Source organism: Euleptes europaea, chromosome 20 (assembly GCF_029931775.1).
Source record: "Euleptes europaea isolate rEulEur1 chromosome 20, rEulEur1.hap1, whole genome shotgun sequence".
Lineage (NCBI taxonomy): Eukaryota > Metazoa > Chordata > Lepidosauria > Squamata > Sphaerodactylidae > Euleptes > Euleptes europaea.
The window spans coordinates 1019802-1047374 of NC_079331.1; the positions used below are offsets into that span (position 1 = coordinate 1019802).

Here is a 27573-nt window from a genome sequence, read left to right on the forward strand (position 1 = left end):
GACACCAAGTCAACCTTGCTCCCCTTTGGATGCCCTGTTCGTGAACATGTGGCGGTTCTGCTATAGCTAACTACCAGCTGTAGATTTGAAAAGTGACTGAAAGAAACCAAGGATGTGAAATTTTTTCATGCACATGAAATCAACTGCGTGGTTTGTCATGCAGCATGTGTGTGAGTCGGAAGACAGGGAAGAAGTCGTGGTGTGCGAGCTGTGCGAATCCAGCGTTGTCAGCTTCAATCAGCACATGAAGAGGAACCACCCAGGCTGTGGGCGCAGTGCCAACCGGCAAGGGTACCGCAGCAACGGCTCCTACGTGGACGGATGGTTTGGGGGCGAATGCGGAAGTGGGAATCCCTACTACCTCTTGTGCGGCAGCTGCCGGGAAAAGTATTTGGCCTTGAAGAGCAAGTCCAAGACGTCTGCCTCAGACAGGTACCGAAGGCAGTGTGGTGGGTGATTGTTCCTTCTTGAGGAAAGTGGTTTGAGGCTCTTCTTGTTTGTGGGAGAAAAGAGGGAAGCTTTTCTTTTGGAAGTCAGAGCATGTAAAAGTGCCTGGAATTGGGTTTGGATGGAGGACAGTCATGTTGAAATCCCAGACCATCTCCACTCAGCGCTTTGGGCAAGTGGAGGATCTTGCTCTAACCCACCAAGTTGCTGGGCACATAACACAAGTCCCCCCCCCCCCCCTGCACCACCTTGAGCCCTTTGGAAGGGAGTAAGGCGGGATAGAAACGAATGAATTAAATAAATTAAATAGTGTTTTAGGGGCACCTGGATAGCGAACCTCGGAGTCTCTTGCTGTTTTGCCAGGGGTCCTGGTGCCGTGCATCCGCTTAGGACAGCAGATGTCTTCAGCCAGCCCCGTAGAATGGAATACTGGGGTAGATTCTTCCACCCCAGCAACATTTCTGCACACTTATTGGGTCCAGTTTAGACTGACGACTGGAAAAGTTGACTGACTGCTTAATGCGGATCTAGGGCTTTGGGGCATTTAAATTGTGTGAATAACTCTGTGTCTGTCCCTGCTTCTCTTTGGGATGCAGGTACAAAGGGCAGGCGCCGGACCTGATCGGGAAGCAGGACAGTGTCTACGAAGGTATTTACTGCTTTGTTTCGGTCTACAGTGTCGTCTTTGTCCAGTTCTGGTTTCCCACTGAAATGTCCCTAACCCCCGTCTCCTTATTTGAGGGCAGAAGACTGGGACATGCTGGATGTTGACGAGGATGAAAAGCTGACCGGCGAAGAGGAGTTTGAGCTCTTGGCCGGACCTCTTGGGCTAAACGACCGCCGCATCGTGCCTGAGCCCGTTCAGTTTCTGGATAGCGACCCCCTGGGCTCCTCCGTCGCCATGGTCACGGCCACCAACAGCATGGAGGAAACACTGATGCAAATCGGTAAATGTCTAAAAGGAATAACCCAGGTCCTGACGCAGAGCGATGACCCAGGGGCACACCGGCTTTGAAGCTGTAGCCAAAACTTTCCTTCCTCTCACCCCCTTCCTGGCTCGCAGGCTGCCACGGTTCCATCGAGAAGAGCTCTTCCGGCAGAATCACTCTGGGAGAGCAAGCGGCCGCCCTGGTCAGTCCCCATGACCGCGTCATGGCCCTGCGGAGGGTGACGGCCGCGGCTCAGGTCCTCCTGGCCAGAACGATGGTGATGCGGGCCTTGTCCTTGCTCTCGGTCAGGTGGGTGGAGCTGCGCTCTGCTGGGGTGCTCTGGAACAAGGTCAGGAAGCGTCCCAGTCCCGTTGCGCCCGGCCCTCATGGGTGGTCAGGTTTTGAATGGAGTAAAAGATGGAGCTCAGTAAAACACGGAGGGTTAAATCCGAAGGTCATTTTCCACTGGTGGAATTTGGGGGAGGGGGCTGCTTTCACTCATTCTTTCTCAGTGCGGATGCATGCTTTGCCCCATCCCTCAGCTCCGTGGGAGGGGGGGACTGGTGAAAACTGGGTCATCCCCCCCCCATCGCTTTCCACTGGGAGAACAGCCTTTGGATTCAGCGTAGGTTTGGGGGGCTGTTACAAGGATAAAATAGAGGTGAGGGGAAGGATGTCAGCTGCTTTGGGTCCCCGTTGGGAAGAAAGGTGGGGTAGAAATGAATAAAATAAATAAAGGGAAATAAATAAATGTGTTCATTTCTTTGTTTGAAAATGTTTGGTCTGGAATCGAGAGCTTGGGCTTAATAGCAGAGCTGGTCCCGAAACGGTGAGGCTGATGAGAGGGAGCTGTGTTTGCCATTGCTGGGAGTAGCAAAGCCGAAGGCCCAGGCCCACCGCAGACGGCAGAGCTTCAGGCCCCCCTGCGTTGGGGCAAGGGCTCAGGAAGGGGGGCCTTTGGGTGCAGCTTCTCAACAGAAACTCTCTCTCTCTCTCTTTGTCTCTCTCTCTGCCTTTCCCGGGCAGTGGTTCCAGCTGCAGCCTGGCTGCCGGGCTGGAGTCTCTGGGTCTCACCGACATCCGGACTCTGGTGCGCCTGATGTGCCTGGCCGCAGCCGGGAGGGCGGGCCTTTCCACCAGCTCCTGCTCCGCGTCCGTCTCCTCGGAGAGGTCTCGCGGCATGCACAGCAAGATGAGCAAGCCCATCTCCTGCTTGGCCTACCTCAGCACCGCCGTGGGCTGCCTGGCTTCCAACACCCCGAGCGCCGCCAAGCTGCTGGTTCAGCTCTGTACCCAGGTAGGATTGTCTCGTCCTCTCCTCCCTTCCTGGGTGTTCCTTTGGAAGCTGGGCCCATCCTTCTGTTCCTGCCCTCAGCCGGATTGAGGCTCAGCCAGCCCAGTGGGGAAATTCAGCCCAGCTCTCCGCAAGGGGTAGAAACCATAAAAGCGCAGGTTGCTCAGCAGAGGTCTCCTGGCATCCTTCTGCCGGGCAGCCGCTGTTGACCGCATGTGCCCTTGTTCATGCAACGGGATGATCGCTTTATTGTCTCTCGCCTTACTGGGTAATTACAGCCCTTTGCTTGCTGCGAAATGTCTTAATATCCAGGGGAAATCGCTGCTGTTTTACAGGCTTTCGTTTGTTTGAAAAATCAGTATGCGTGTGTGTTTGTGTGCGTGTGTGTGTGTGTGTGTGTGTATAATAGTGCTGTTGATGGTTTACAGCGTGAGCTTTGTTCCTTGGCTTTAGAACCTAATTTCAGCAGCTACAGGTGTCAATTTAACTACAGTGGACGACCCGATGCAGCGGAAATTCCTGCCCAGCTTCCTGCGGGGAATCGCAGAAGAGAACAAGCTCGTGACGTCCCCCAACTTTGTTGTGACTCAAGCCCTTGTGGCCTTGTTGGCTGACAAAGGGGCCCGGCTGAGGCCCAACTATGATAAAGCTGAAGTGGAAAAGAAAGGTATTTATTCTGAGTGTGGGGCTGTTCCAGTGCCAGAGCCCCTGATGGGAACTTCTCTGGTTCCCCGTCTGATTTCTTAGATTTAAAAGGCCAGGCTGAGAATGTTAGCTAGAGCCATTCCAGCTCCGTTGAAGTAAGTGGGAGCTGGGCTGTGTGCTTACTTGGGTCAAGATTTTGTGTGCTGACAATAAGAATAGACATTACTTGCCTGTGAAAGAGATGGGTCAGGTTTCTCTCCAAGCTGTGAGTGGAGGTCTTAGTTTTTATGGGCCGGCTTCTGTGACAGCAGCCCTCTGGTGTTGGTGCCATAACGGGATGTGGAAGTGGGAACCTTAATTGTGCCTGGACGCAAATGCCCCTGCCCATATTAACGGGGAGATTATCCATCCGTCTGTTGGATCTTGGACACCCGGCTGGTTTTATGCTTGGGGAAGTGGTGGCGGCCCAGGGGCCTCGGGGGTGCAAAAGTGTATTGCCTGGCGGGGAGAACTGAGCATGGCCGATGGATGGGTTCACGTTTCGTTCCTTGGCCTGTGGAGCCAAGATGGAAAACTCCCCCCTTCGGCGTTTCTTCGGTCCACCTTCAAAAAGTCTGTTGCGGTCTCCAGATGCAGGCAAAGCCATGCCTGTTTCTTTCCCTTTAGCCAGGCTTAAGCTGTGACTCGAAGTCACAGTTTATGGACCAGAGGGGATGGCTGCACTGAAGCCTCCAGCCTGGGCTCTGCACGCGAGGCGGGGGGAGGGGGGGAGACAGCGCTCAAGCCCCATCACAAACTCAAACACGGCCCCAGTGACATCACTGGAATGTGCACCAACACGTGTCTGATGGGGGAGGGATACGCAGGGCAGGGCGTATCTCTCGCAGTCAGGGTTTTGTAGCAAAGGGGGGATGTGGAGGCATTGGGTGGGGAGGTCACCCCCTCCCGGCCTCTAGAGGTCACTTTAGGGTGGGGGGGATTGTGGGTGCTGCGGTTTGTCCTTCTCTGTTCTGGGCGCTCACCCTGGTCTCGTCTCGTCGTCTTGTCTAAGCAGGTGCCCTTGCCCATTTCTATGCCCACCCTTCCTATGATCCTTCTGCTGTAGGCCCCCTGGAGCTGGCTAACGCACTAGCCGCTTGCTGCCTTTCTTCAAGGTTATCCTCGCAGCACCGGCAGTGGGCCGCCCAGCAGCTGGTGCGGACGCTCGCCGCCCACGACCGGGACAACCAGGCCAGCCCCCAGACCCTGGCTGATGTGGGCGGAGACCTGCGGAAGTGCTCCTTCATCAAGCTGGAAGCTCACCAGAACAGGGTAAACTGTCCCCTGCCGCAGGCCCCCCCCCCCCACGGGGGCTCCCCTCTCCTCTCGGAGCTGTTGCAAGCGTGTCTTCATGTGACGTGGGTTTCGCGTTAGATAACTGCCTGTTCATTGCAAACCTTTATTCTTTGGCTGGTAACTCCAATTTTTATTTTTTTTAATTTTTTTTTTGTTAAAAATCAACAACAGGTGATGACCTGTGTGTGGTGCAATAAAAAAGGACTTCTGGCAACCAGTGGGAATGATGGGACAATTCGTGTTTGGAACGTTACGAAGAAGCAGTACTCTTTGCAGCAGACGTGCGTCTTCAATAAAACGTAAGGGAGTTTATGGAGCTCTTAAATTCAGCTTAACAGCAAGCCGAAGGCCAGCTGGGAGGATTAGCAGTGCTCAGATTCATGTTCTCAGCTCTGAATGTTTTTGTTTTGTTTTCTGAACAAGTTTAGTGTAACTTTTAGCCACCTGTATTTCACGTCTACAAAATGAAATTGATGTTGATATCTGTTAAGTATGAGGATAATGGTGATTTTAAACAAGTAGCCAGGGCTGCTGTTTACTCTCCAAAAATACTCTTGTGCATTTGTAACAAGTAGGACAAAAAGGTCTACATAAATCAGGAGAAGGGCCTTAGCAGCCTCAGAGCTAGAAATTCAAGGCAGGGGTTCCTGCTTTCTCACCTGTAAGGTGGGCAGGGGTAAGTGGGGCTGGGACGGAGCTGCTGTCTTTACATTTCCTCTAACGATCTTGCTGCTACGTTGTGATAGAAGCTGAGCCAAAGACAGGGAATGTGTTGTAGAGCCCAGAGTTAACAAGGAAGGGAGGTGGCACTTCCCTGCTAGACTGCTCTTGGCTGGGGGGATCTCTGCATTTGACATTTCTGTTCTGTTGCAGGGAAGGCGAGGCCGAGGACAGCCTGGGGTCACCCAGCGATCCTTGCTTGTCTCTGGTTTGCTGGAGCGTCAGCGGCAAGTATCTGGCTGGCGCCCTGGAAAAGGTGGTGAACGTCTGGCAAGTCAATGGTAGGTGCCCCCCCCCCCAGCCTTTAGCTTGTGAGGCCTTTTGCTTTGGGCCCAGTGGATCGTCTTGTGTCAGGTAGACAAGCTGGAACGTGTCCAGAGGATGGCAACAAAGATGGTGAGGGGTCTGGAGACCAAGTCCTATGAGGAAAGGTTGAAGAAACTGGGTATGTTTAGCCTGAAGAGGAGAAGACTGAGAGGGGATATGATAACCATCTTCAAGTACTTGAAGGGCTGTCATAAAGAGGAGAGTGCCGAGTTGTTTTCTGTTGCCCCAGAAGGTCGGACCAGAACCAACGGGCTGAGATTAAATCCAAAGAGTTTCCGTCTAGACACTAGGAAGAATTTTCTAACAGTTAGAGTGGTTCCTCAGTGGAACAGGCTTCCTCTGGAGGTGGTGAGCTCTCCTTCCCTGGAGGTTTTTAAGCAGAGGCTAGATGGCCATCTGTCAGCAATGCTGATTCTATGACCTTAGGCAGATCATGAGAGGGAGGGCACCTTGGCCATCTTTTGGGCATGGAGTAGGGGGTCACTGGAGATGTGAGGGGGAGGTAGTTGTGAATTTCCTGCTTTGTGCAGGGGGTTGGACTAGGTGACCCTGGTGGTCCCTTCCAACTCTATGATTCTGTTCTAGGTTTTAGTGGTCTTGTTAGTATGTGTTTTGAATATTATTTTATTGCAATTTTGTAATTGATTTTGTGAGTCACTTTGAGCACGGTAGAGTTTTTTTCCTTAAAGATGCATCTAGCAATTTAAAATATTGAGTCTAGGGAGAGAATTCCTCTGGTGTGTGCGATCTTTAAGTGTTGGAGAAGCCATTGAGCCTTTCACTGTATTGAAGACGAGGTGCCTTTTGTTCTCTTAGGTGGGAAAGGTCTCTTGGACACCCAGCCTCACTGGGTGTCTGCTCTCACGTGGCCAGAGGAAAGCCCAGCGACATCCTGGACAGGAGAGACTCCAGAACTGCTGCTTGTCGGCCGCGTGGACGGGTCTCTTGGGCTGATCGAAATTTTAGACATTTCCACCATGCGCAGAGTAGAGCTGGAGCACTGCTACAGAAAGGATGGTAAGTGGCCTTTAAGGACGACAGACCCCGGTGTTTTGGAGCTCCACGTTCAGGGGCCTGGATCCCAGGGCCAGGAGGCAACTTCAGGGGGAGGCCTTGGCCTGTCTGCTCAGTTGCCGGCCAGCCACGACACCTGACGGGCCACTTTGCGAAACAGGATGCTGGCCTAGATGGGCCACTGAACGGATCTTGCAGGGCTGTTCTAATGTTCTTATGCCCTGTTCTTAAGCTCACATTCCACCGGGGGTGGGGAGGAGTGGTCTTGGCGGAGTTGAACAGAGAAAGTTTTGGGTCCTTGAAAGCAGAGACGGCTCTCAGATGAAGGGGTGTGTGTGACCAACCATGGGAGTCTGGTTCATGGCCACCCATAGCAGCCAATGGCAAAATGTAATACAAATGGATGGTTAATGCTGGGAAGAAAAAGGGTGGGGATTGTTCTGGAGAAGGAGGGGAGGGGCTGTGGCTCAGTGGTAGAGCCTCTGCTTGGCATGCAGAAGGCCCCAGGTTCAATCCCCAGTGGCATCTCCAGTTAAAAAGGGCCCAGGCAAGTAGGTGATGTGAAAGACCCTTTTCTGCCTGGGACCCTGGAGAGCCGCTGCCGGTCTGAGTAGACAACATTGACTTTGATGGACCAGGGTGGGGGTCTGATTCAGCAGAAGGCAGCTTCATGTGTGTTCAAGGTGGTGGTACGGGGGAATCTGTGTTACTCAGTCTGATTCCCCTGAATCTCACCCGCTTAATTTGCAGGGGCCAGGTTGACCATCTGGTTCTCTTTCATGCCTGTAAATGACCTCATGGGTGTCCTGGGTGGGGATATTTGTGGCTGTGCTAAGGAAGCAACATGGCTATTGTCTTGCCATCTAATGGGGAGACGCCAGCCTGTCCATTAAGTACCTGTTTGTGCTTCTGCAGCATTCTGGACAGGCCCTCTTCGAGTGACTTGTCCTGCAGAAGCATCAGGCTGTCTAGAAGACACACACCCCCGCCCCCCGCACACACACACAGATGACTTGTGCAGATGTACTCTTCCCCCATTGCAATGTCTTGTGCCTTGAATACATGAACTCCCTGAGTGTCTGTCTTGCTTGCGTACCCAGTGTCCGTCACCTGCCTTGCCTGGTTCAGCGAAGACAAGCCTTTCGCAATCGGCTATCTGGACGGGAAATTGCTGATAGGGACAAGAGAGCCGCTGGAGAAAGGAGGAATTGTTCTGGTCGATGCGCACAAGGTAAAGCCGTTCCCCCTGTCTTGCCAGAGAGATTTTGAGATGTAAAATAAGATGCGTGTTACGTGTCCAGTTTTGAAACACAAACAGTTGTCTCAGCCGCATAAAGTTTTTTTTTCAAAACCCGGTTTACACTGAGTTGTATTAAATCCTGATTGTTGCATGTTTTCTAATTTATTTTGTGAAATTGGATCTGAAGGCCTGCTGTTGTCTGTGCTAGTGGCTTGGGTTAAAGATGATGCTTCTCTCTGTGATAAGGTGGGAGGTGATGAGGAAAGAGAGTTGGTAACATAGATGTGGGGTTCTCAGGAGGTCTCCCTCCTCTTGCCACTGGCCTGGCCGAGACCTGCTCAGGTTAAGCCAGGCTACTGCATCATGTGCCTTCCAACCCTCTTCTGGGTTCTGGATTTCCTACGGCTATCCTGGAGTCGCGAACAGACTTCAGGGGTGCCTTGTTTCCAGCATGAGCATTATTTCCCTTGTGGTGTAGTGGTTAAGAGCGGTGGTTTGGAGCAGTGGACTCAAATCTGGAGAACCGGGTTTCATTCCCCACTCCTCCACATGAGTGGCAGAGGCTAATCTGGAGAACCAGTTTTTTTCCCCACTCCTCCACATGAAGCCAGCTGGGTGACCTTGGGCTAGTCACGGCTCTCTTAGAGCTCTCTCAGCCCTACCTGCCTCACAGAGTGTCTGTTGTGGGGAGGGGAAGGGAAGGTGATTGAACTGGTTTGATTCTTCCTTAAGTGATAGAGAAAATCAGCATATAAAAACCAACTCTTCCTCTTCCTTCTCTGAGAATCTTTGTGAGAAGGCAAGATGCTTTATCTGCATTTGTGAACCCCTTGCAGAGTTTCCACTGGGGAAGATGCAGCCCTTTCATGGGCCTGGAGTGGAGACCTGGGCTGCGTGTGTCCCATGGAAACTGTGCTGTAGCTTTGTCGAGGTCTGAAGTTGGCTTCTTTCCTCAAAGATGATCCTAGTTTTCACATGAAGTCTGTCGAGTAACCGTCTTGGCCCGTAGAGAGACTTTAGTATGCTTACTGGCCCCTCCTCGTTGAATTCCTCAGGACACCATCGTTAACTTAAAGTGGGACCCGACAGGGAAGATCCTCATGACGTGTGCCAAGGAAGAATCAGTCAAACTCTGGGGACACTTGGGGGGCTGCTGGCAGCATTTGTACTCCCTTTCTCACCACGCGGTTGTGAACACCATCGCCTGGTGCAGCCTGCCCGGGAAAGGGCCAAAGCCGCACCTCTTGCTGGCCACGTAAGTGGACGTTTCGGCTCTCAATCTTTGGTTTGCCCTGGGACGGGTCTGTTAATCCCTTAGAACTGTTAGAGGGATATATGTCGGTCACAAACAATAACAATAACTGGTTTCGACTCCACTGTCTCTTGTTTGTTTGTTTTTAATTTGTTGCTGTATCGTTCTGCTTGCGTTCTGTTAAAAATACGAAGGGAAAAATGAGAGATACTATCATAATTTTGGGCTATTATGTGTGACATACTCTCCAGGATCAGAGGAGCATGCCGAATATATTAGGTGCTGTGGAACCACAGGCAGGATGGTGTTGCTGCAGCCGTCTTGTTTGGGGGCTTTCTATAGGCACCTGGTTGGCCACTGTGTGAACAGACTGCTGGCCCTGATGGGCCTTGGTCTGCTCCAGCAGGGCTTTTCTTATGTACTCTGAACCTCAATAGTTTCAAGTCTTCTGGTGATCGCGTCTCCTTAGCAGCAGAGGAAAGAGCCTATTGCCAATATTTCTGTCTCTTATGGAGGCAGCGGGTGGATCTGTGGGGAAGCCAGGCCCCCTTTGGGGATGTCCTCTTTATCTCTGCTGGGGACAGAGAGACATGCAGAGAATGGGGTTGGACTTGTACTGTAGAGGTCCAGGGTAGGCAACCCCTGGCCAGGGTGCCAAAGAAGAGCGTGTCAGGCCATTTCTGCTCAGCTCCTTCCACTCCGGCAGCCCAGGAGAACCCCTGGCTGATTCCTGTGACTGCCTCCTGGACACACCCAGCCCCCTGCCAGGGCTGAGGCAAGTCCCTGAGGGGCAGGCCATGCCGCTGGGACTTGTGTCTGGCCAGAGGCAACCTGTCTCTCCTCCTCTCTCCCCCTTCAGCTTCACATTTTTTTCAGCATTTCCCCCCAAAAGGTCGCCTACCCCATGGAGATCCTCGATTATATTACATGTTCTAGTTTTGGAACTTCTGTGCAAGGGCCAGTTGCCCCTCCTCAACAGGCCTTTCCTTCTCTTTGTGCAGAGGATGCCAGAATGGCTGGCTTTGTGTTTGGACGGTTCCCCAAGACGAGATGATCTTACTGCAGCCCAGTTTGAGTTGTTCGGAAGGATGGTGGGATGAGGAGACGAGTGGCAAGGTGAGCGGTTGCAGGTGGCCGTGAGAGACTGGGGGCTTTTGGTTTTTACAAACGGAAGCCTTGCTTGGAGAGAAGCAGAGAGGCCCAGGGGAGGCTGGGGAGATCAGAAGGCTTGGGAATGCAGCATCCTGCCTTTCTGCAATGGGACAAGAATCTTCCTTGCGTTCACCTGGTGTCAAGATTCCTGTTGTAACATCTGTAGTGGTCTTCTATCCGGACAAGTGTGTCTGTTTCAGTATAAGGCAGCTTCCAAGGTTGGTTAAAGAAACGGACATATTTCCCAGATTATCTGAAGGGTGAGTTGCAGAGGGCAGAGTTAGTTTAGAAGTAAAAACGTTTGGAATTTTCCTCGTTGGCATCCAGACAAACCCAGAGAGTTCTGATGACGGAATTTGATTTCCAGGACGTGTACAGGACGGTAGCAGAAGCCAAGTGCATCTATCAGCTGAAAGGGCATATCACTCCTGTCCGGACCGTGGCGTTCAGTTCGGACGGACTGACCTTGGTGTCAGGGGGGCTTGGAGGTCTTATGAATATTTGGTCGCTGCGGGTAAGCAAATGTCTGTGCTTGAGAGCACCGAAGCCAAGTCTGAGCTCAGCTCACACAGCATCATTCAGACACAGTAGCTCTGGTGGTAATTCTCCCTTTTCATAGGATGGCTCAGTCTTGCAGAGTGTTGTGATTGGTTCGGGAGCAATCCAGACCACCGTGTGGATCCCAGAGGTTGGCATTGCTGCTTGTTCCAGCAGATCAAAGGTACCGACCAAGGCCCGCGTGTCTGGCAGCTCCCGGGGGTGGGCATCCTCTAGCTCCCGTGAGGCACTGCAGACCCTTCCACTGGGCACGTGGCTCTTTCCCCAAGGGCACGGGGCTTGGTGGCATCCTGGAATCCAGTTTCTTACCTGAAACTGGAAATTCTCAGATTTTCAAAAACAAACAGTGGGGATTCTCATTTTACATAGAATAATGTCGGGGAAGCCCTTTCCCTAGATAAAAGAGCTCGATTCGAGCCCAGTAGCACGTTAAAGACGAACAAGATTTTCAGGGTGTGAGCTTTCAGGAGTCAAAGTTCCCTGTCGGTCTCTTAAGATGCTACTGGACTCGAATCGAGCTTTTCTACCCCAAACCAACACTGCTACCCTCCTGAAACTTTTCCTGTGGTTGTCATTTCAAAAATGAAACTGAACAACATCCGCGTCTAGCCCAGTGAAGTGAATTTACTTGGGGATGGGAGGCTTGTCGGCCTCCCTGAGGTCCGTGGGAAACCGGGCAAGAAATAACGATTGTTGGAAGAAGACGGCCCCATTGTTGTAATCAATGGGGAGAGTTACGTTGGTTGCAAATGGTAATCTTGTACAGCACCAGGCGACTGTCGGCGCTTTGGCCATCGGTCTGTTTCTACGGCGTGCCTTTTCCTTTTGTCTTTCCTGGACGGCTTTTGTGCCAGGACGTGTTGGTGGTGAGCTGCACGTCTGAATGGATCTCCTCCAGCCACGTCCTCGCCACGTGCCGGACTGCCTTGAAGCAGCAGGGGATCCTGGGACTCAACATGGCGCCCTGCATGAGGGCTTTCCTGGAGCGTCTGCCCCTGATGCTGCAGGAGCAGTATGCCTACGAAAAGGTAAGGGGCACGTTGAAAGGGGAGAGCAGGGAGGGGCTGGTGGGGAGGGAGGAGTGTGCTCCTCACGCAGGATCTTGGCTAAGATGCTGGTTTTGTGGCCTGGAAGAGGGGCGCACCAGCCTTGCCTGAAAGGTTTCTCCAGGGGCTACTCCACAAAAGAAAAATATGGCCAGGAAGGTCAGAATGCCAAGCATTTTGCCATTGGTCAGAATGCCTTGCTGTGTGTCAGAATGTGGTACCGAAAGAACTGGCTCCCAAACTAATCCCCACAGTTGATGGAGGCTCCTGAAAGTCTGGCTGCTTGGTGAATTTCAGCCGAGTTCTGTGTCACTGGGCAGGAATTGGCCCGCTTGTGTCAAAGATGGTCACCTCTCTCTTAATCTGTTTCACTCAGCCTTTGAATATTTCTTGAAAGGTTTCTGGCATGCAGTTAACTTTACAGAGGTGGCTGCATCCCACCCCAGAGGCCACGAGTTTTCATGTGGTTGGCTAAGAAGGGGCCAGCTTCCAGGGCTTGGCCTGGGCCGTTCTAGCAGTTGGCCCCTGACTCTCATGTAGGCTGAGCTCTTCTGTGTGTTCCTGAATGCTCAACCTGGGCCTCTCTCACCCTTCTAGCCCCACGTGGTTTGCGGAGACCAGCTGGTCCACAGTCCGTACATGCAGTGCCTGGCCTCCCTGGCGGTGGGGCTCCGCCTCGACCAGCTCCTGTGCAACCCGCCTGTCCCGCCTCACCACCGGGCCTGCCTCCCTGACCCCTCCACGTGGAACCCGGCCGAGTGGGCCTGGCTGGAGTGCTTCTCAACCACCATCAAAACCGCTGAGGCTCTGGCTAAGGGGGCCCAGTTCCCAGAATCCTTCACGGTCCCGGACCTGGAGCCTGTGCCGGAGGATGAGCTTGCACTCCTGATGGTAACATGTGCTGTGTGTGGCTTGGGGAGGGGAGATACCGAGGCGTTTCCTTTTTGAAAAACAGCCTCAAAGCAGTCAAACCGAAACAGCTTTCCTGTCCCTGTTAAGAATATAGGAGCAGAGTGTTGTAGTGGTTAAGAGCGGAGGTTTGGAGTGGTGGACTCTGATCTGGAGAACCGGGTTGGATTCCCCACTCCACATGAGTGGTGGACGTTAATCTGGTGAACTGGGTTGGTTTCCCCACTCCTCCACATGAAGCCAGCTGGGTGACCTTGGGCTAGTCACAGCTCTCTCAGCCCCACCTACCTCACAGGGTGTCTGTTGTGGGGAGGGGAAGGGAAGGTGATTGTAAGCCAGTTTGAGTCTCCCTTAAGTGGTAGAGAAAGTCGGCATATCAAAACCAACTCTTCTTTTTCCTGTTAAGAATAGAGGAGCAGCCCTGCTGGTCCGTCACGCCCGGCATCATGCTTCTGTACCAGATCTCCCGCCCAGAGACCCTACAGGCAGGGCACAGAGGCCAGAGGCACCCCCTGCCATCCGTCCCCCCCCCGTCCCCCACAACTCAGAGAGTGGGTCCCCACAGGGAAGACAGGCGGGTAAAAAAAATGGAGTGAATGAATAAAAAACTAAGCCCAAGTGTAAAATCGCCTCACTGCACCGCTCATCCCCGAGGGCAGCAGTGTGCAGCGTCCGGCCATGGCCCTGAGGTAGATTTATGCATTTTCCAGGATAACGGCAAATGGATCAACGGGATGGATGAACAGATTATGTCCTGGGCGACGTCGCGGCCTGAGGTGAGCAAAGCTGATGGTGGGGTTTAGAACGGTGCAATTTGGTGGCCTCTTTCTTGAAAGCCTTTTCTGCTACCCCTCAGGATTGGCACCTCGGTGGGAAATGCGATGTGTACCTTTGGGGAGCCGGCCGGCATGGGCAGTTGGCCGAGGCTGGCCGCAACATCCTGGTCCCCGTGTCAGCGCCTTCCTTTTCGCAAGCTCAGCAGGTAACTCCCAAAGATTCCCCTCCAGCTTTGGTTCCCTTTCCGTAACCGGCTGCAGTCAGGGGCCCCTCCTTCTCCATTGTTGCCAGTTCTGTCTCTTGCTGCAGCCCCCGTTATTTCCCCGGGTGACCACAAGGGCACAGGAGACTACCGCTGGGGGTGGGGAGTGGGGCCCTTTCTCTAGCACTGCTCTGCTGTCAGCTTGATTCAGCGGCAGGGATCTCCTAGGCGGCCAGCAGACATCAGAATGCCCACGTCGTTTCCACAAGAGCCTGGAAACCTTTGGGCAGGACTGCAGAGAGAGGAGACCCACAGAACAGGATTCATTTCCCTGAGAATGTGGCCTTTCATCTCAAACAGAAAAGCCAAAGCGCCTGGCCCTCCTGACTGTCATGGTCCGCTTTGAAAGTGTGTGCTTGTTCCTGCAGCCAGAGTGGCGGGTGGTTGAACCAGGCCCTGCCTTGGGGCTGTGGCCCTGGGGGTGTTTCCAGAGCGTCGCCCTGTTCCCTGGTAGAAGGGGGCTGCCTGGGACTCCCCCGCCCCTGAGCATTTCAGCCAGGCCCATATTCCACCCCCTGCCTCTGCTCAGGGTGGCGGAGCCCGTTCCTCCACACCCAGCTATCATGTCTGCTTCTGGCGCTCTGCAGTTAATTGTGAACGCAAATATATATTCTCCCTGAAAGAGAGGGGTGTGGGTGGGTGTTTTTTTACATTGTACATTCCACACATTGAGCAGGCTGACTTGGGTATATTGCACAGTCAAATGTGTGAATTTGGAGCAGGGCACGCTTGCTGGGTTTTGAATCTGTGCCTGACTGTAAGACCTTCAGTTTAAAAATAAAGCAAAAACTAAGTGCTGCCCTTCCCCCCTTAATTATTAGGTCATCTGTGGTCAAAACTGTACGTTTGTTATTCAAGCGAATGGAACGGTTTTGGCTTGCGGAGAAGGGAGTTACGGTCGGCTGGGGCAAGGCAACTCGGACGACCTTCACGTCCTCACCGTGATTTCGGCACTCCAAGGTAAAAGGACAAAGATGGTTGTTGAATTGGGGGTGTAACCACCCCCTTCTCCCTCCCCCTTTTATTCTAGCGGAGGCTCTCGTGGCTGGCAGGGGCAGTCCTCGTGTGGCAGAGCTGAGCCGGGGCTGGGGCCTCCTGCCCGGGCAGAGAGAGTTGAGCTTACTCGGCTCCGCCTTTTGAGTCCGTGGGTCGTCTCGGCTTGGGAAACTGCTTCTGCTCTGCAGTCATATTCTGATTTCTGTTTGTTTGTTTCTCCCTCTGCCGAAGGCTTTGTGGTAACCCAGCTGGTGACTTCTTGTGGCTCTGATGGGCATTCCATGGCTTTAACGGAGAGCGGCGAAGTTTTCAGCTGGGGGGACGGCGATTACGGCAAGCTGGGGCACGGCAACAGCGACCGGCAGCGCCGCCCCAGGCAGATCGAGGCCCTGCAAGGAGAAGAAGTGGTGCAGGTAAAGGGCAAACATTTTTCCTTGTGTCAGATGTCTCCTGTAGCAAAACGTAGCTAGCCCCTCTTATTCGTATCGGCCTAGTTTGAATTCAGAGCATCTGGGTAAGGAATCAAAGATGCCTTTCACTGGAGAGCGGACGGGGGCAGAGCTTTGTGGGGTTCCGGCCCCCAAGGGGTGGCTCCTGAAAAGAGCAGCTCTGCCTCGCATTCTGCTCCCTCCCCTTCCCCACCTTTTGCTTCCCTGGGATGGCAGCCGGTGGGGCAGAGGTGAGGCAGCACAGTGTGGGGCTGTGCTTGATGCAGGAAAGGGGCCTAAATGCTCAGGGGACAGAAGGGAGCCCTTTGCCCGGGGGTTGCTGGCCGTGGCTGTCTGGAGTCATCCTGTCCCCCTGGTCACGGCAGCCATCTGAAAACCAGGAGGTTAAGACCTGCCATGGAGCCAGAACCACATCTGACCTTGCAAATGTTGAAGGTGATAAATGAGTAAATGTCAGTAAATGAAGGTCCCTATGAAGAATATGTTGCAGGAATCAAGGTTGCCGCTTCATGTGTGGGGAGGCGACTCGGTTCTGGGTAATAATAGGGATAACTGAGTCTAAATGTATCCAATGAATTATGTTAATACGTTCATAAAGGTTTTATCCCTGTCGGCTGTTTTCTTATTTACTGTTGCTATGCTGTTTAAATTACTGTTTTAATGTAATTCTTTGCTACTGGCTGCATTTCAAGGATGCCTTGAGTGGAAGCAGCCTTGGCTCGTCAGTGTGGCCAAGAAGGTCATGCAGAATTGCTTTAATAAAATAACTAAATATCCTGTTCATAACGAATGCGATTTTGTTTGGCTTTTTGCCCCCTTCAGATGTCCTGCGGCTTCAAGCACTCCGCGGTGGTGACAGCTGACGGCAAGCTCTTCACCTTCGGGAACGGCGACTACGGCCGGCTGGGGCTGGGCAACACATCCAACAAGAAGCTCCCTGAGAGAGTGACCGCCCTGGAAGGCTACCAGATCGGAGAGGTAGCCCCTGCTTGGCCGAAAGCGGCGCTCTAAGGGCCAAGGGGGGTTCTGCTTGCAGGCGCCATGGAAAGGACTGGCCGTGCCGGGAATGCTCGGGCCATTAGAGTTGGAAGGAGACATTCCTGATGGAAGCGACATGGTCAGGTTTCGTGCTTGGGACTTGGTGGTGTTTTTTTCAAAAGCCCCGGCCCACAAAGAAGCTTTACTAGCTTGAGCCCAGAGCCCAGAATGAATGCGGATGTGTCCTGACCCAGGTGACCAGCTGTGGGCCTCCTTCCCTGGAGATTCCCAGGGCCAAATCACCTCCGTAGCCAAAGTGTGTTCTTTTGTGCTTCTTCCTGCTTTGACATTGCCCTCCGGCCTTGAGTGTGGAGCTCGGCTGGGCACATCCTGGCGTTGTCAAGCAGGAGGCATCGAGGAGAAGCCTCGGCAGCATCCTTCCGGTTGGGGCTGTCCTTCCTGCGGCTTCTGAAAGCGGGCCCAGTGCTGAGGAACCAAGCTCAGGCTTAGGGCGGGGGGCTCCAGGGCCTGACCCAGGGCAGAGCACCAGCTCCAGCACCACAGCGGAGTGGCTTGGCGAGGAAGAGGAGGCTGGAGCTTCACGGGGCCTGGGTGGTCTGCTGTGGCAATGTTCACGCCAGTCGGACGAGGTTTCCGAAGGGCAATACATGAGCAGAAGAGAGTCAGGGATGGTGTCCGAGAAACTCTTCTCCCTTCAGGCACCAGGCATGGGTTCGATTCGCCACAGTTCCATTAAGCAGAAGCCATAAATTCAAGGATCTTAGACTGTTTCAGACATTTTGGCCCGTGTATTATTACTTTTGGGGCAGAAACCTAATCCGCACTTGATTGTCCCCAACCAGGTGGCCTGTGGACTGAACCACACCATAGCTGTGTCCACGGATGGCTCGATGGTCTGGGCGTTTGGTGACGGGGACTACGGGAAGCTTGGCCTGGGAAACTCCACGGCCAAATCCTCACCACAGGTTAGCCCCCCCCCCCCGGCACGTTTCCTCCCGTTGGATCCCGAAATGATTTCTGGTTATAAGCTGGGGTTTTTTTTTTAAACCTTTTGCTTCCTGTGTATGCACATTGGTGTAGCGATCGAAATGGCTGATGCTTCAGTTACTTCTTTTTTTTTAATTATTATTTTTTAAGTAACAAGGGAGGAGGGGAAATCAGAAAAAGGTAGTAAAGAATTACAAACAATACACTCTTTTCTCTTTTCTTCCTTGGCACCCAGATTGTGTTATGATAAACTCACTAATACAATGAAAACTAGCCACTAAAAATAATATGCAGTGTTTTCAACATTTCTTATCCTGGGGGTGCTCTGGATCAAAGTTATTAACCTGCCAGCTCTGGGCGAGCCTAGTCGCCCCCGGGGATGCTGGCTTGATACGAGAATGATGAACCCACGGCTTCACCTCAGCTTCCCAGGCATAATAACCCAATAAAACATACCTATTACTTCTTTTTTGATCCCAGCCCTCCTCTGAGGAGCTGAGTGGGGGCTTGTGTTGCTCCCCCTTCGCATTTTATCTTCACAATGGCTTTGTGAGGGAGTCTAGGCGAGCAGGATTTGAATTCGGATCTGCCCTGCCCTAGTCAGAGATCCTGGCTGTCAACCCCTCTCTGCCTTTGAGGATGTGGTATCCAGATGAGCGATTATCCTGTGCCATGTTATGAAGTCCCAGTCAAGTTAGTGGGACTTACTTCCAAGTAAGAATGCCTGATGCTGCAGCATATTTATTTATTTATTCATGAAAATACTGATATCCTGCTTTCCCTTGTGGCTCCAAGTGGCTTGCGGCTTTGGTTCTAATCCTGCTTCCCCAAAAGGTATCCCACTGGACTAGATGACCCTGGTGGTCCCTTCCAACTCTATGATTCTAGGATCCTGTGGACTCGGTGGGTGGCCTGTGGCTCAGCGGTAGAGACCCAGCTGAATTTTTGAAATTAATTAATACATTCAGTTGCATCTAATTTTAGCTGACTGTTTGGTTTTTGGTTCCATCTGTCATCACAGGATAATATTTTGCCTTTTTTGATTGTTTGTCTTAGAAAGTAGATATTCTCTGTGGAATTGGAATCAAAAAAGTTGCGTGTGGGACCCAGTTTTCCGTGGCACTGACAAAAGATGGGCACGTGTACACCTTTGGCCAAGGTAAGCTGGGTAGGGCCCTCTGGGCGTTCTGTGCCTTTTGGGCAGACCTGCCTGCAGGCTGCAAGGGAGAGTCCGTTTGCTTTTGCCTTGGAAAAAGAGGGACAGATCTGTGGAGGAGAGGTCTGTTCATGGCTATGAGCCATGGTGAGTAAAGGGAGCCTCCATATCCAGAGGCAGTAAACCCTTAAATGCCAGTGCCAGGAGGAAACATCAGGGAAGGCCTTGGCCTCTATTCTCTGTCCTTTTGGCCCTCCCTGGCAACAGGCTGGCCATTCATTGTGTGAAACAGGATGCTGGACTAGATGGACCCTCTGATCCAAGCTGGGCTCTTCTCAGGTTCTTAGAGATTGTCAAAAACTGTGGCTCTCCTAACTATTCTGGTCCTTCAAAGAACGGCACGTCCATGGTTTCAATCAAACCTCCTCCCTCTGAATGCTCTGCGCTCAACCAAACGTTGCTGGGGGGCAGTTAGCAGCCTCTTCTTGAGAGAGACCCACTGCACGAGCCATGTAGTTAGTGCTGGCCACACTCTTTCCAGCGACAGGGGCGCCCTCCCTCTCTCTGGCCCTTCTGAAAGACTGCTGCCATCCTTTGGAAGTTGCTTTTCCTCCCGTGATCTAGCCTGGGACTTCTTATGCTGTTTTAGACCGCCTGATTGGCTTGCCAGAAGGCCGAGCCCGAAACCACAATCGCCCGCAGCAAGTCCCAGCCTTATCGGGAATCTTTGTGGAAGATATCGCTGTCGGAGCCGAACACACCCTCGCCCTGACCTCTTCGGGGGACGTCTATGCCTGGGGGAGCAACTCGGAAGGGCAGGTGAGGGTGAAATGGGTCTTCCGTGCAATAGGCGTTTGGGTTTTCTCCCCATTTAGCAAAGACTTGAGAAACAAAATCTGTCAAACTGAACTTTTGGTTATAGAGACCTTTTGCTCCCAAGTCATCTATTCCTATTTCTGAATCCCTTTGCCATTTCTAGCTTGGACTGGGCCATACCAATCACGTCCGGGAGCCAACGCTAATTACTTCTCTGCAAGGAAAGAATGTCCGACAGATTTCTGTGGGGCGCTGCCACAGTGCTGCGTGGACGGCTCCGCCTGTTCCCCCCCGAGCCCCAGGTAAAGAAAGCAGGTGACGGTTGGGGTTCCTGAAGGTTGCTCAGTTGGGTTTCATGGCAGTTCCAGAAACTCCCTGGGCCAGTCCAGTTTTGTATCAAAGTAATCTCGTGTTGGCCCAAAATCTGTTCCTTCTAAAATCCATGAGATTACTGAAATGTGCCAAAGGCTTGTTCTTTGATCGATTTATTTAAAATATTCATTTATTTAAAACGTTTATTAGGTGCCTTCCTCCTTGCGGAGCTCACTCAAGGCGGCTTAAAGACCTAGATCAAAACATCTCAAATAAAACAGATTAAAAACCTAACAGCTATATTCTTCCTCTCCGTAAAAATATTCTCACTGCAGCTGATGCAAATAAAACAATAAAATGACAGATTTAAGAAGCTGGGGGTGTGACCTAGCACTAGGAACCTAGTATTTAGTGGAAGGGAATGAGGTTGTGGTGGGGAATACTTTCAGAGTGACACAGGCAGGCTGATGCTGCCGTGAGCTAGAGCAGGAGAGAGAGACGGGCCAGGGAGTTTGTTCCAGAGGAGGCAGCTCTTAACTCTGACAGCAGAGGCAGGGGGCTGGGGCCCGAGGACCCACCTGCCATGGCGGCAACAGCTGGCGGAGCTTTCCTCCTTGAAGGCTTGTGCGAGGCTCACACAATTGGGGTTTCAGAGGGTGTGGCACAGCGGAGAACAGCCGTCTTCTGGCGAGCCTTCCCCATTGCTCATTTGCAATTTTGTCGCTAGGTTAAACTGGATTTATGCTCCCCAGCATTTTGCTGAGCTGTTTATCCCCCCCCCCCCCCTGCGTGCCACACACACCTTTATTGTCCAATGACTTTTTTGGTGCTTTCGATGGGAATGTTGTTTGTTCTGACGCTCCTTCATTGTGAGCCACCTCAAGAACCGAGTCTGGTTGAGGACGGTGAGATACAGGTGTCTACGATGGATGACAGCCGCTGGAGGGTGGTTGGCACCACTGCGGCAATGTGCTACAGGCAACGCCAGATCCTCAAGGGTCTCTGCCAGTGGCCCTTTGTGGTTTCTCGTGCTTTGTCCCCTGCAAGCCTCTGTGGCCTGTAGTGTCCGCAGGATCCCCCTTCTGCCCCCATCACGCTGCCTCTCTCCCCCGGCAGGTGTGTCCGTCCCGCTGCAGCTCGGCTTACCCGACGCCATCCCGCCGCAGTACGGGGCGCTGAAGGAAGTGAGCATCCACACCGTCCGAGCCAGGCTGAGGCTGCTGTACCACTTCTCGGACCTCATGTATTCTTCCTGGCGCCTGCTGAATCTCAGTCCCAATAACCAGGTAACGGGCTTCAGTTTGGGACCCTTTTAAAATCCCTCTCCTCGCAGATGGAGACTTGGGTAAACCAGAAGAGGCTTAAATGCAATTTCGAGGGAATGAGTTGTATTTGGAAGCCTTTTCTTCGTCTGGGTAGACTCATGCCTCTAGGTTGTTGCCACCTTTTGTGTAGACTGAAGCAGAGATTGTGGCAAGCCAGTTCGGTTCATAGGGTGGCCCTGCAGGCTGTGTGCTCTAAGATTCTGGCCTGTTGGGGCCTTATCACTGAGCAGGGGCTAAGCTGGGCTGGGCTGGAGCGGTCATGGAACAGGGACTCCAATTCTGGGGGATATTGCTTTGATTAAGCCAGTGAGATGGATTGTTGTGGTCCAGGTGGCCTCGTGAGGTGATCTCTGTGCAGAAGACTGTGTCCCACTGTCTTCTGGTGGATGTGGCTCTTTCCCATGTTGTCCTTCCTGCCCCAGTCCATTTTCGACTCCTGGGAAGACAGGAGTCCTGAGCCAGGAAGCCGGTGGGTCAGGAGGCTGCAGAGAGGGGAGGAATCCAGTGAACTCAGCTCCCTCTTTTGCCGGCGACTGGCGCTTGTGTTGAACTAAAGCAAGTTTCCCTGCCCATTTACAGAACAGCACGTCCCATTACAACGCGGGAACGTGGGGAATAGTCCAGGGGCAGCTGAGGCCGCTGCTTGCACCAAGGGTCTACACGCTCCCCATGGTGCGCTCCATTGGGAAGACAATGGTTCAAGGGAAGAACTATGGGCCGCAGATCACCGTCAAAAGGATCTCGACGAGGTCAGTGTCTGCAGACCGCTCATCTGGGGGCAGCCCGTGGAAGGTGCTCATGGCTGCACCTTGTCGGGGTGGGATTCTGAAACTCCACTGTATGACGGGAGGGTTCTTCTAACTGTGGCCTGTCTCTCTCTCTCTTTTCTCTCGTCTCTTTCCGAAGAGGTCGGAAGTGCAAGCCAATTTTTGTCCAGATCGCCCGGCAGGTTGTCAAGCTCAACGCCTCCGACCTCCGCTTGCCCTCCCGTGCCTGGAAAGTGAAGCTGGTGGGCGAAGGCGCAGACGATGCTGGGGGCGTCTTTGATGACACCATCACGGAAATGTGCCAGGTGCGTCCTCTCTGGCCGCCCACTGCTGATCGCTCTGCCCTCCTCCTCCTCCTCCAGAGCCGCGGCCTATGCATGCGTGTGGGCATGGGGCTCTGGGGGGGGGTGCCCTCCCTCCCCCTGTGACAGTTCTCAGCCTTGTGCAAAACCGGTAAGGGGGGGGCGAAGACGGGTCTGTGGGGCTGAATACTGGGTCTCGAGATACAGGCCAAGTGCTGCTGGAGCGACATCGTCATCCTGAGGTGGCTGAAATAAGGTCTCACACGCGAGAAAAAGTAACCTTAAAAAAATGGAAGCCTGTGATAAGGGCTGGAAGGGGCAAACACGAGGGTGTGGGCTGCCCTAGCTGCCTGCTTGTGACCAGGGGCCCCAGAAGGAGGCAGGCCCGGCTTCTTGGCCTCGCTCCGTGGAACAGCTGCTGCACGCAACTGACATCAACTGTCCTAATGAGAGCAGGACCCATCTCCGTTTCCTTTGGCATTTGAGAGGGTGGAGTGGCTTCCCTTTGGCCTCCCTCAACCAAATCTAGTTGAAGTGTGTTTTTGTTTGCGGGGGGTGGGATATGTGGATCATGTGCTTTCCTCTTCAATTAGGCTGCTAATTTTCACTCTGCCCCTCATTTATTTGAGGGTTCAGTTCTTGTGTGAAAATCCACCACCCTTTGCAAAGCAGGAGTCTGTTGGAAAGGAGGGGTTCCCATGAGGAGGATTGTTGTGGTGTTTTTGTCCCCAAGTACTGACCAAGGGAACTCTGACTTTCAAAAACTTTGCACCCTGGCATTTTTGTTGGTCTCGAAGGAGCTACTGGACTCGAATTTAGCCATGTTAACTTTGGCATTGTATGAAAATATAATTATGATAATATTTGTGTTCTAAAGAAACACATTTTTGTGTTTGCTCTTCCATGCTCAAGGCAGGAGCTCATTCCCCTGGTTTGTGTGTCTTGCTGTGCGTGGCTGGGGGGAATGCTTGAAGGAATTCCCTTCAGCAAAAAAATAGGCTGTCCCTCATGCAGAGATCTTTCTTGAGTCTGTCTGCTTCGCTTTGGTCTCTTGGTCACTGCATCAAATCCCAAACCCTCCCTTTTAATTCCCAAGGAACTTGAAACGGGTATCGTAGACCTTCTGATTCCTTCCCCCAACGCAACAGCAGAAGTCGGCTACAACAGAGATCGGTGAGTTGCTGAGCGTTTGCTGCTTCTGAGTTGGTTCACGGGTGGCGTCTGAATGAACTGGGGTTTGCTGATGAGTAGGAAAGATGCCTGTGGTGGTTGGTGACCCGCAAGGGATGCTGCTGTGGTTCCGGAGCCCGTATTGCCCAGCGCTACGCTACGGTGATCCTGTCGTAGAATCCGGGTTCTGCTGGACGGGAGCAGCTCAGGGGCTTGCGTCTCCAGCTTGGATCTCGGCAGCCTGACGTTCTCTCGGAAAGCTCCCTTGCGTGACAGTTATCCCATCATTGGACCAGAAAAGGCTGTTTCTCTTGGACAAGAGAGAGGTGTATTTTGCAAAGCGAAATGCAGGGAAATGCCCCCCCAAGAGAAGACATCCCATTTCCTGTGTTTACACTTTGCCACTGGTCATCACACAGCTGACGCGTTAATTCAGGGGCGAGGCCCTTGACTAGCTGACAAGAGTCATACAGCTGAACCATTTCCCCTGAACTCTGACGTGGTTGCCCGCTGGACTCTCCTGAGCTGCCTGTTTTTATGAACCCTGCCCCATAAGTCCGATTGCTTTGAGGGCCCCGTTCATCCTGCTTTTGAAAGCTTTTTCAGGGAGGGTCCAGTAGCAATCTGGGCAAGTGTGGGGAATTCATTTCATTATGCTAGGTAGACAACAAGGGCCTTTTCATATTTATTAAATTTTGGCACTCCCTCCTTCAAGAGGCTGAAGGGGACACACACTGTGCCCCCCCCCATGTTATTGTGATAACACCTCTGGGCAGAAGCGTTGGCTGATGGGAGGAGTGGTTCGTTGAGTTGCACAGTGGCGTGGGGGGATTTGAAACCTCTCCCCCCGCTCCGCTTTTGCCATTATACTCCATTGGCTTTTCGCAGCATTTAAAATACCTGGGAAACCAAGTTGTGCCAAACTAGGGGGGTGCTGGAACATTACAGGTGGCCGCAGGCAGAACAGGGGGTTGTGGGAAGGGGAAATTTTTGCCTTTGTCACCCAAGGTTTTAGGTGGGTGGGAAGGGAAAGCAACTATAGAATCATAGAGTCAGAAGGGACCACCAGGGTCATCTAGTTCACCCCCCTGCACAATGCAGGAAATTCACAACTACCTCCCACACCCCAGTGACCCCTACATGCCCAGAAGATGGCCAAGATGCCCTCCCTCTCATCATCGGCCTCAGGTCATAGAATCAGCATTGCTGACAGATGGCCATCTAGCCTCTGCTTCAAAACCTCCAGGGAAGGAGCTGACCACCTCCCAAGGAAGCCCATTCCACCAAGGAAGCGCTCTGTTAGAAAATCCTTCCTAATGTCTAGACGGAAACTCATTTGATTTGATTTCATCCGTGGAGCCCCCCCCCCCCCGGCTCTGGGGAGCTGGTGGCCCCGAGGGGCCCGGTCTTTCCGTTGCGATCTGGAACGGAGCCTGGGGGTCACCGTGGCCTTCTTGTGTTTGTCGTGCCCCATTCAGGTTCCTCTTCAACCCTTCCGCCTGCTTAGACGAGCACCTGCTGCAGTTCAAGTTTCTGGGCATCCTGATGGGCGTGGCCATCCGGACCAAGAAGCCTCTGGACCTCCACCTGGCCCCCATGGTCTGGAAGCAGCTCTGCTGCATCCCGCTGGCCCTGGAGGATCTCGAAGAGGTGGATCTTCTCTACGTGCAGACCCTGAACAGCATTCTTCACATTGAAGACAGTGGGATCATGGAGGAGAATTTCCACGAGGTCAGTGGGGCCACTCGGGACCGTCTCCCCCCTTTTCGCGACCTGAGCATGCTCCCTGCGCTCTGAGCGGAATCGGAAACCAGGTGGCTCTCGGCCCAGGTGGCCCTCTGTCTGAACAAGGCTCTCTTTTGTCTTCCTCTTAGATGATTCCTCTGGATTCTTTTGTGGGCCAGAGTGCTGATGGGAAGATGGTTCCCATAATCCCTGGTGGGAACAGCATCCCCCTGACCTTTTCGAACAGGAAGGAATACGTGGAGAGGGCCATTGAGTACAGACTCCACGAAATGGACCGTCAGGTGAGGATATGATCTGAGACAGGCTTAAACACTTGCCTCCTGATTTCCCAAGTGCATTACAATAAAAGCATTGGTTCAAGATCATTTGGAGGGGCCATGGCTCAGTGGTAGAGCCTCTGCTTGTCATGCAGAAGGTCCCAGGTTCAATCCCCAGCATCTCCAGTTAAAGGGACCGGGCAACTAGGTGATGTGAAAGACCTCTGCCTGAGACACTGGAGAGCCGCTGCCGGTGTGAGTAGGGAATACTGACTTTGATGGACCGATGGTCTGATTCAGTATAAGGCAGCTTCATGTGATCAGTTAGTTACTAGGATTTCTTGAGACCTGTGACTCTTCCGTGTAAGACCTTCATTATGTCTGCCTCACAGTTTTGTAATGTAGGACGTGCTCAAGCCCCCAGTGTAGCCTGATCTTAGAAGCTAAGCAGGGTCAACCCTGGTTAGTACTTGGGAGACCTCCAAGAAAGTCCAGGGCCACTACAAGAGGCAGGCAGTGGCAAACCACCTCTGAACATCTCTTGCCTTGCAAACCCTGTGGGGTTGCTGTAAGCAGGTTGTAGCTTGGTGGCCCTTTCCACCACCACAATGTTTGCTTGATAGCAAGAAGAAGAAGAGTTAGTTTTTATATGCCGACTTTCTCCACCACTTAAGGGAGAATCAAACCGGCTTACAATCACCTTCCCTTCCTTTCCCCACAACAGACACCCTTTGAGGTAGGTGGGGCTGAGAGAGCTGTGACTAGCCCAAGGTCACCCAGCTGGTTTCGTGTGTAGGAGTGGGGGAACGAATCCAGTTCACCAGATTAGCCTCCGCCGCTCCTGTGGAGGAGTGGGGAATCAAACCCGGTTCTCCAGATCAGAATCCACTGCTCCAAGCCACTGCTCTTAAACACTACACCACACTGGCAAGAGACATTATAAAAGAATGGCCAGACTGAATTATTGACAGTAAACCATGGCATTTCAAAACTGGAAGTGTGTGTTGTAATTTTTGTGATTTATTTACTTAGTAAGCGATTAACTATTGAGAAAGAGGGAACCGATAGTTGTAGTAAGTGCCCAAAGCTTGCTTCTGCTGTTCCGTGCCCCTTTGCTCATCATAGCAAGGGCTGTTTTGGTTCGTGTAGCTGCTTAGCAGAACCAAAGGGACCTGGGCAGTGACGGAAACCCTCTCCTTGAGTCGCAGGTGGCTGCCGTGCGGGAGGGGATGTCTTGGATCGTCCCGGTCCCCTTGCTCTCCCTCCTGACCGCGAAGCAGCTGGAGCAGATGGTCTGTGGGATGCCTGAGATTTCCGTGGACGTCCTGAAGAAGGTGGTGCGATACCGGGAGGTGGACGAGCAGCACCAGCTGGTCCAGTGGTTCTGGCACACCCTGGAAGAGTTTTCCAACGAGGAGCGGGTGCTTTTCATGAGGTTCGTGTCGGGGAGATCTCGCCTCCCAGCCAACACCGCCGACATTTCTCAGCGTTTCCAAATAATGAAGGTTGATCGGGTAAGACTCCGGTTTTCTTCTTCTTCCGTACTGTCCTGCCTCGTTCATTATTTGGTGAAGGGAGCCAGGTTCAACACGAACACGTATTAATTTACAACAAACCTGGAAGAAGCCACAGAGCTAGTTCATGGAAAGATCATTATCAGGTTTGCCCACGTGCAGAAAGAATACTTGGGCATATGCTCTCTGCGTGCCTGTCGGCCTTCCTGGAGGTAAGATATTTTAACTTCAGGTCTCAAAGATGTGCAGATTAATGATTTTGTGAGGGAGGTGTCCTGCATGACCCCCCACAAGACAGGGAGGTGGCGCTTGCTTGGCAAGTGGAAAATAAATAACTAGCACTGGGGCAGAGCAGGGATCTCTCTGAGCCCTGAGGAACCAGCCGTTGCTCTTGTTACAGGGGCAGGGCCTCCTCCAAGCCTGGCCTTTCAGGGAGAGTGAAAGGGTGGAGGAATGGGTCAGCTGGTGAGGAGCTCTTTAAATACTTCAAATTGCCAGAATTCTCCTGGGCAATGGAGCTTCTGAGCACACTTCGGAACATAGCTTTTCTCGAGTTGAAATGGGAGGATTTTGCCCATCCCAGAGGGAGGAGTATTTTTTTCCTAGAGGCCTTTGATGGATGGACGTGTGCTTAACAGCCCCCTGCCTTTCTTCTTCTCTCCCGGTCCGCAGCCTTACGACAGCTTGCCTACCTCACAGACCTGTTTCTTTCAACTGCGGCTCCCCCCTTATTCTAGTCAGCTAATCATGGCCGAGCGTTTGCGCTATGCAATCAACAACTGCAGGTCTATCGACATGGACAATTACATGCTGTCCCGGAACGTGGACAACGCCGAGGGCTCCGACACCGATTATTAACTCTGTGCACAG

General features: G+C 52.7%; 1 protein-coding gene across 1 annotated transcript in view; it reads left to right on the forward strand.

The window, feature by feature from the left end:
- The window catches only part of HERC1 (HECT and RLD domain containing E3 ubiquitin protein ligase family member 1), a 65046-nt gene extending 37473 nt beyond the window's left edge, over positions 1–27573 (forward strand). Inside the window, exons 44-77 of the mRNA XM_056865669.1 lie at positions 164–432; positions 1044–1096; positions 1194–1394; positions 1511–1685; positions 2403–2673; positions 3124–3337; positions 4421–4626; positions 4822–4949; positions 5524–5651; positions 6514–6714; positions 7812–7942; positions 9007–9206; positions 10205–10319; positions 10723–10869; positions 10975–11076; positions 11768–11941; positions 12557–12850; positions 13579–13644; positions 13725–13850; positions 14729–14867; positions 15135–15316; positions 16175–16330; positions 17194–17316; positions 18395–18497; positions 19144–19313; positions 19474–19612; positions 20739–20908; positions 21527–21696; positions 21854–22019; positions 23113–23189; positions 24665–24917; positions 25061–25213; positions 26398–26703; positions 27376–27573. Of these exons, the coding sequence (XP_056721647.1) occupies positions 164–432; positions 1044–1096; positions 1194–1394; positions 1511–1685; positions 2403–2673; positions 3124–3337; positions 4421–4626; positions 4822–4949; positions 5524–5651; positions 6514–6714; positions 7812–7942; positions 9007–9206; positions 10205–10319; positions 10723–10869; positions 10975–11076; positions 11768–11941; positions 12557–12850; positions 13579–13644; positions 13725–13850; positions 14729–14867; positions 15135–15316; positions 16175–16330; positions 17194–17316; positions 18395–18497; positions 19144–19313; positions 19474–19612; positions 20739–20908; positions 21527–21696; positions 21854–22019; positions 23113–23189; positions 24665–24917; positions 25061–25213; positions 26398–26703; positions 27376–27561 (5694 nt within the window). The 3' untranslated portion in view covers positions 27562–27573. The remainder of the gene's footprint in view (positions 1–163; positions 433–1043; positions 1097–1193; positions 1395–1510; positions 1686–2402; positions 2674–3123; positions 3338–4420; positions 4627–4821; positions 4950–5523; positions 5652–6513; positions 6715–7811; positions 7943–9006; positions 9207–10204; positions 10320–10722; positions 10870–10974; positions 11077–11767; positions 11942–12556; positions 12851–13578; positions 13645–13724; positions 13851–14728; positions 14868–15134; positions 15317–16174; positions 16331–17193; positions 17317–18394; positions 18498–19143; positions 19314–19473; positions 19613–20738; positions 20909–21526; positions 21697–21853; positions 22020–23112; positions 23190–24664; positions 24918–25060; positions 25214–26397; positions 26704–27375) is intronic.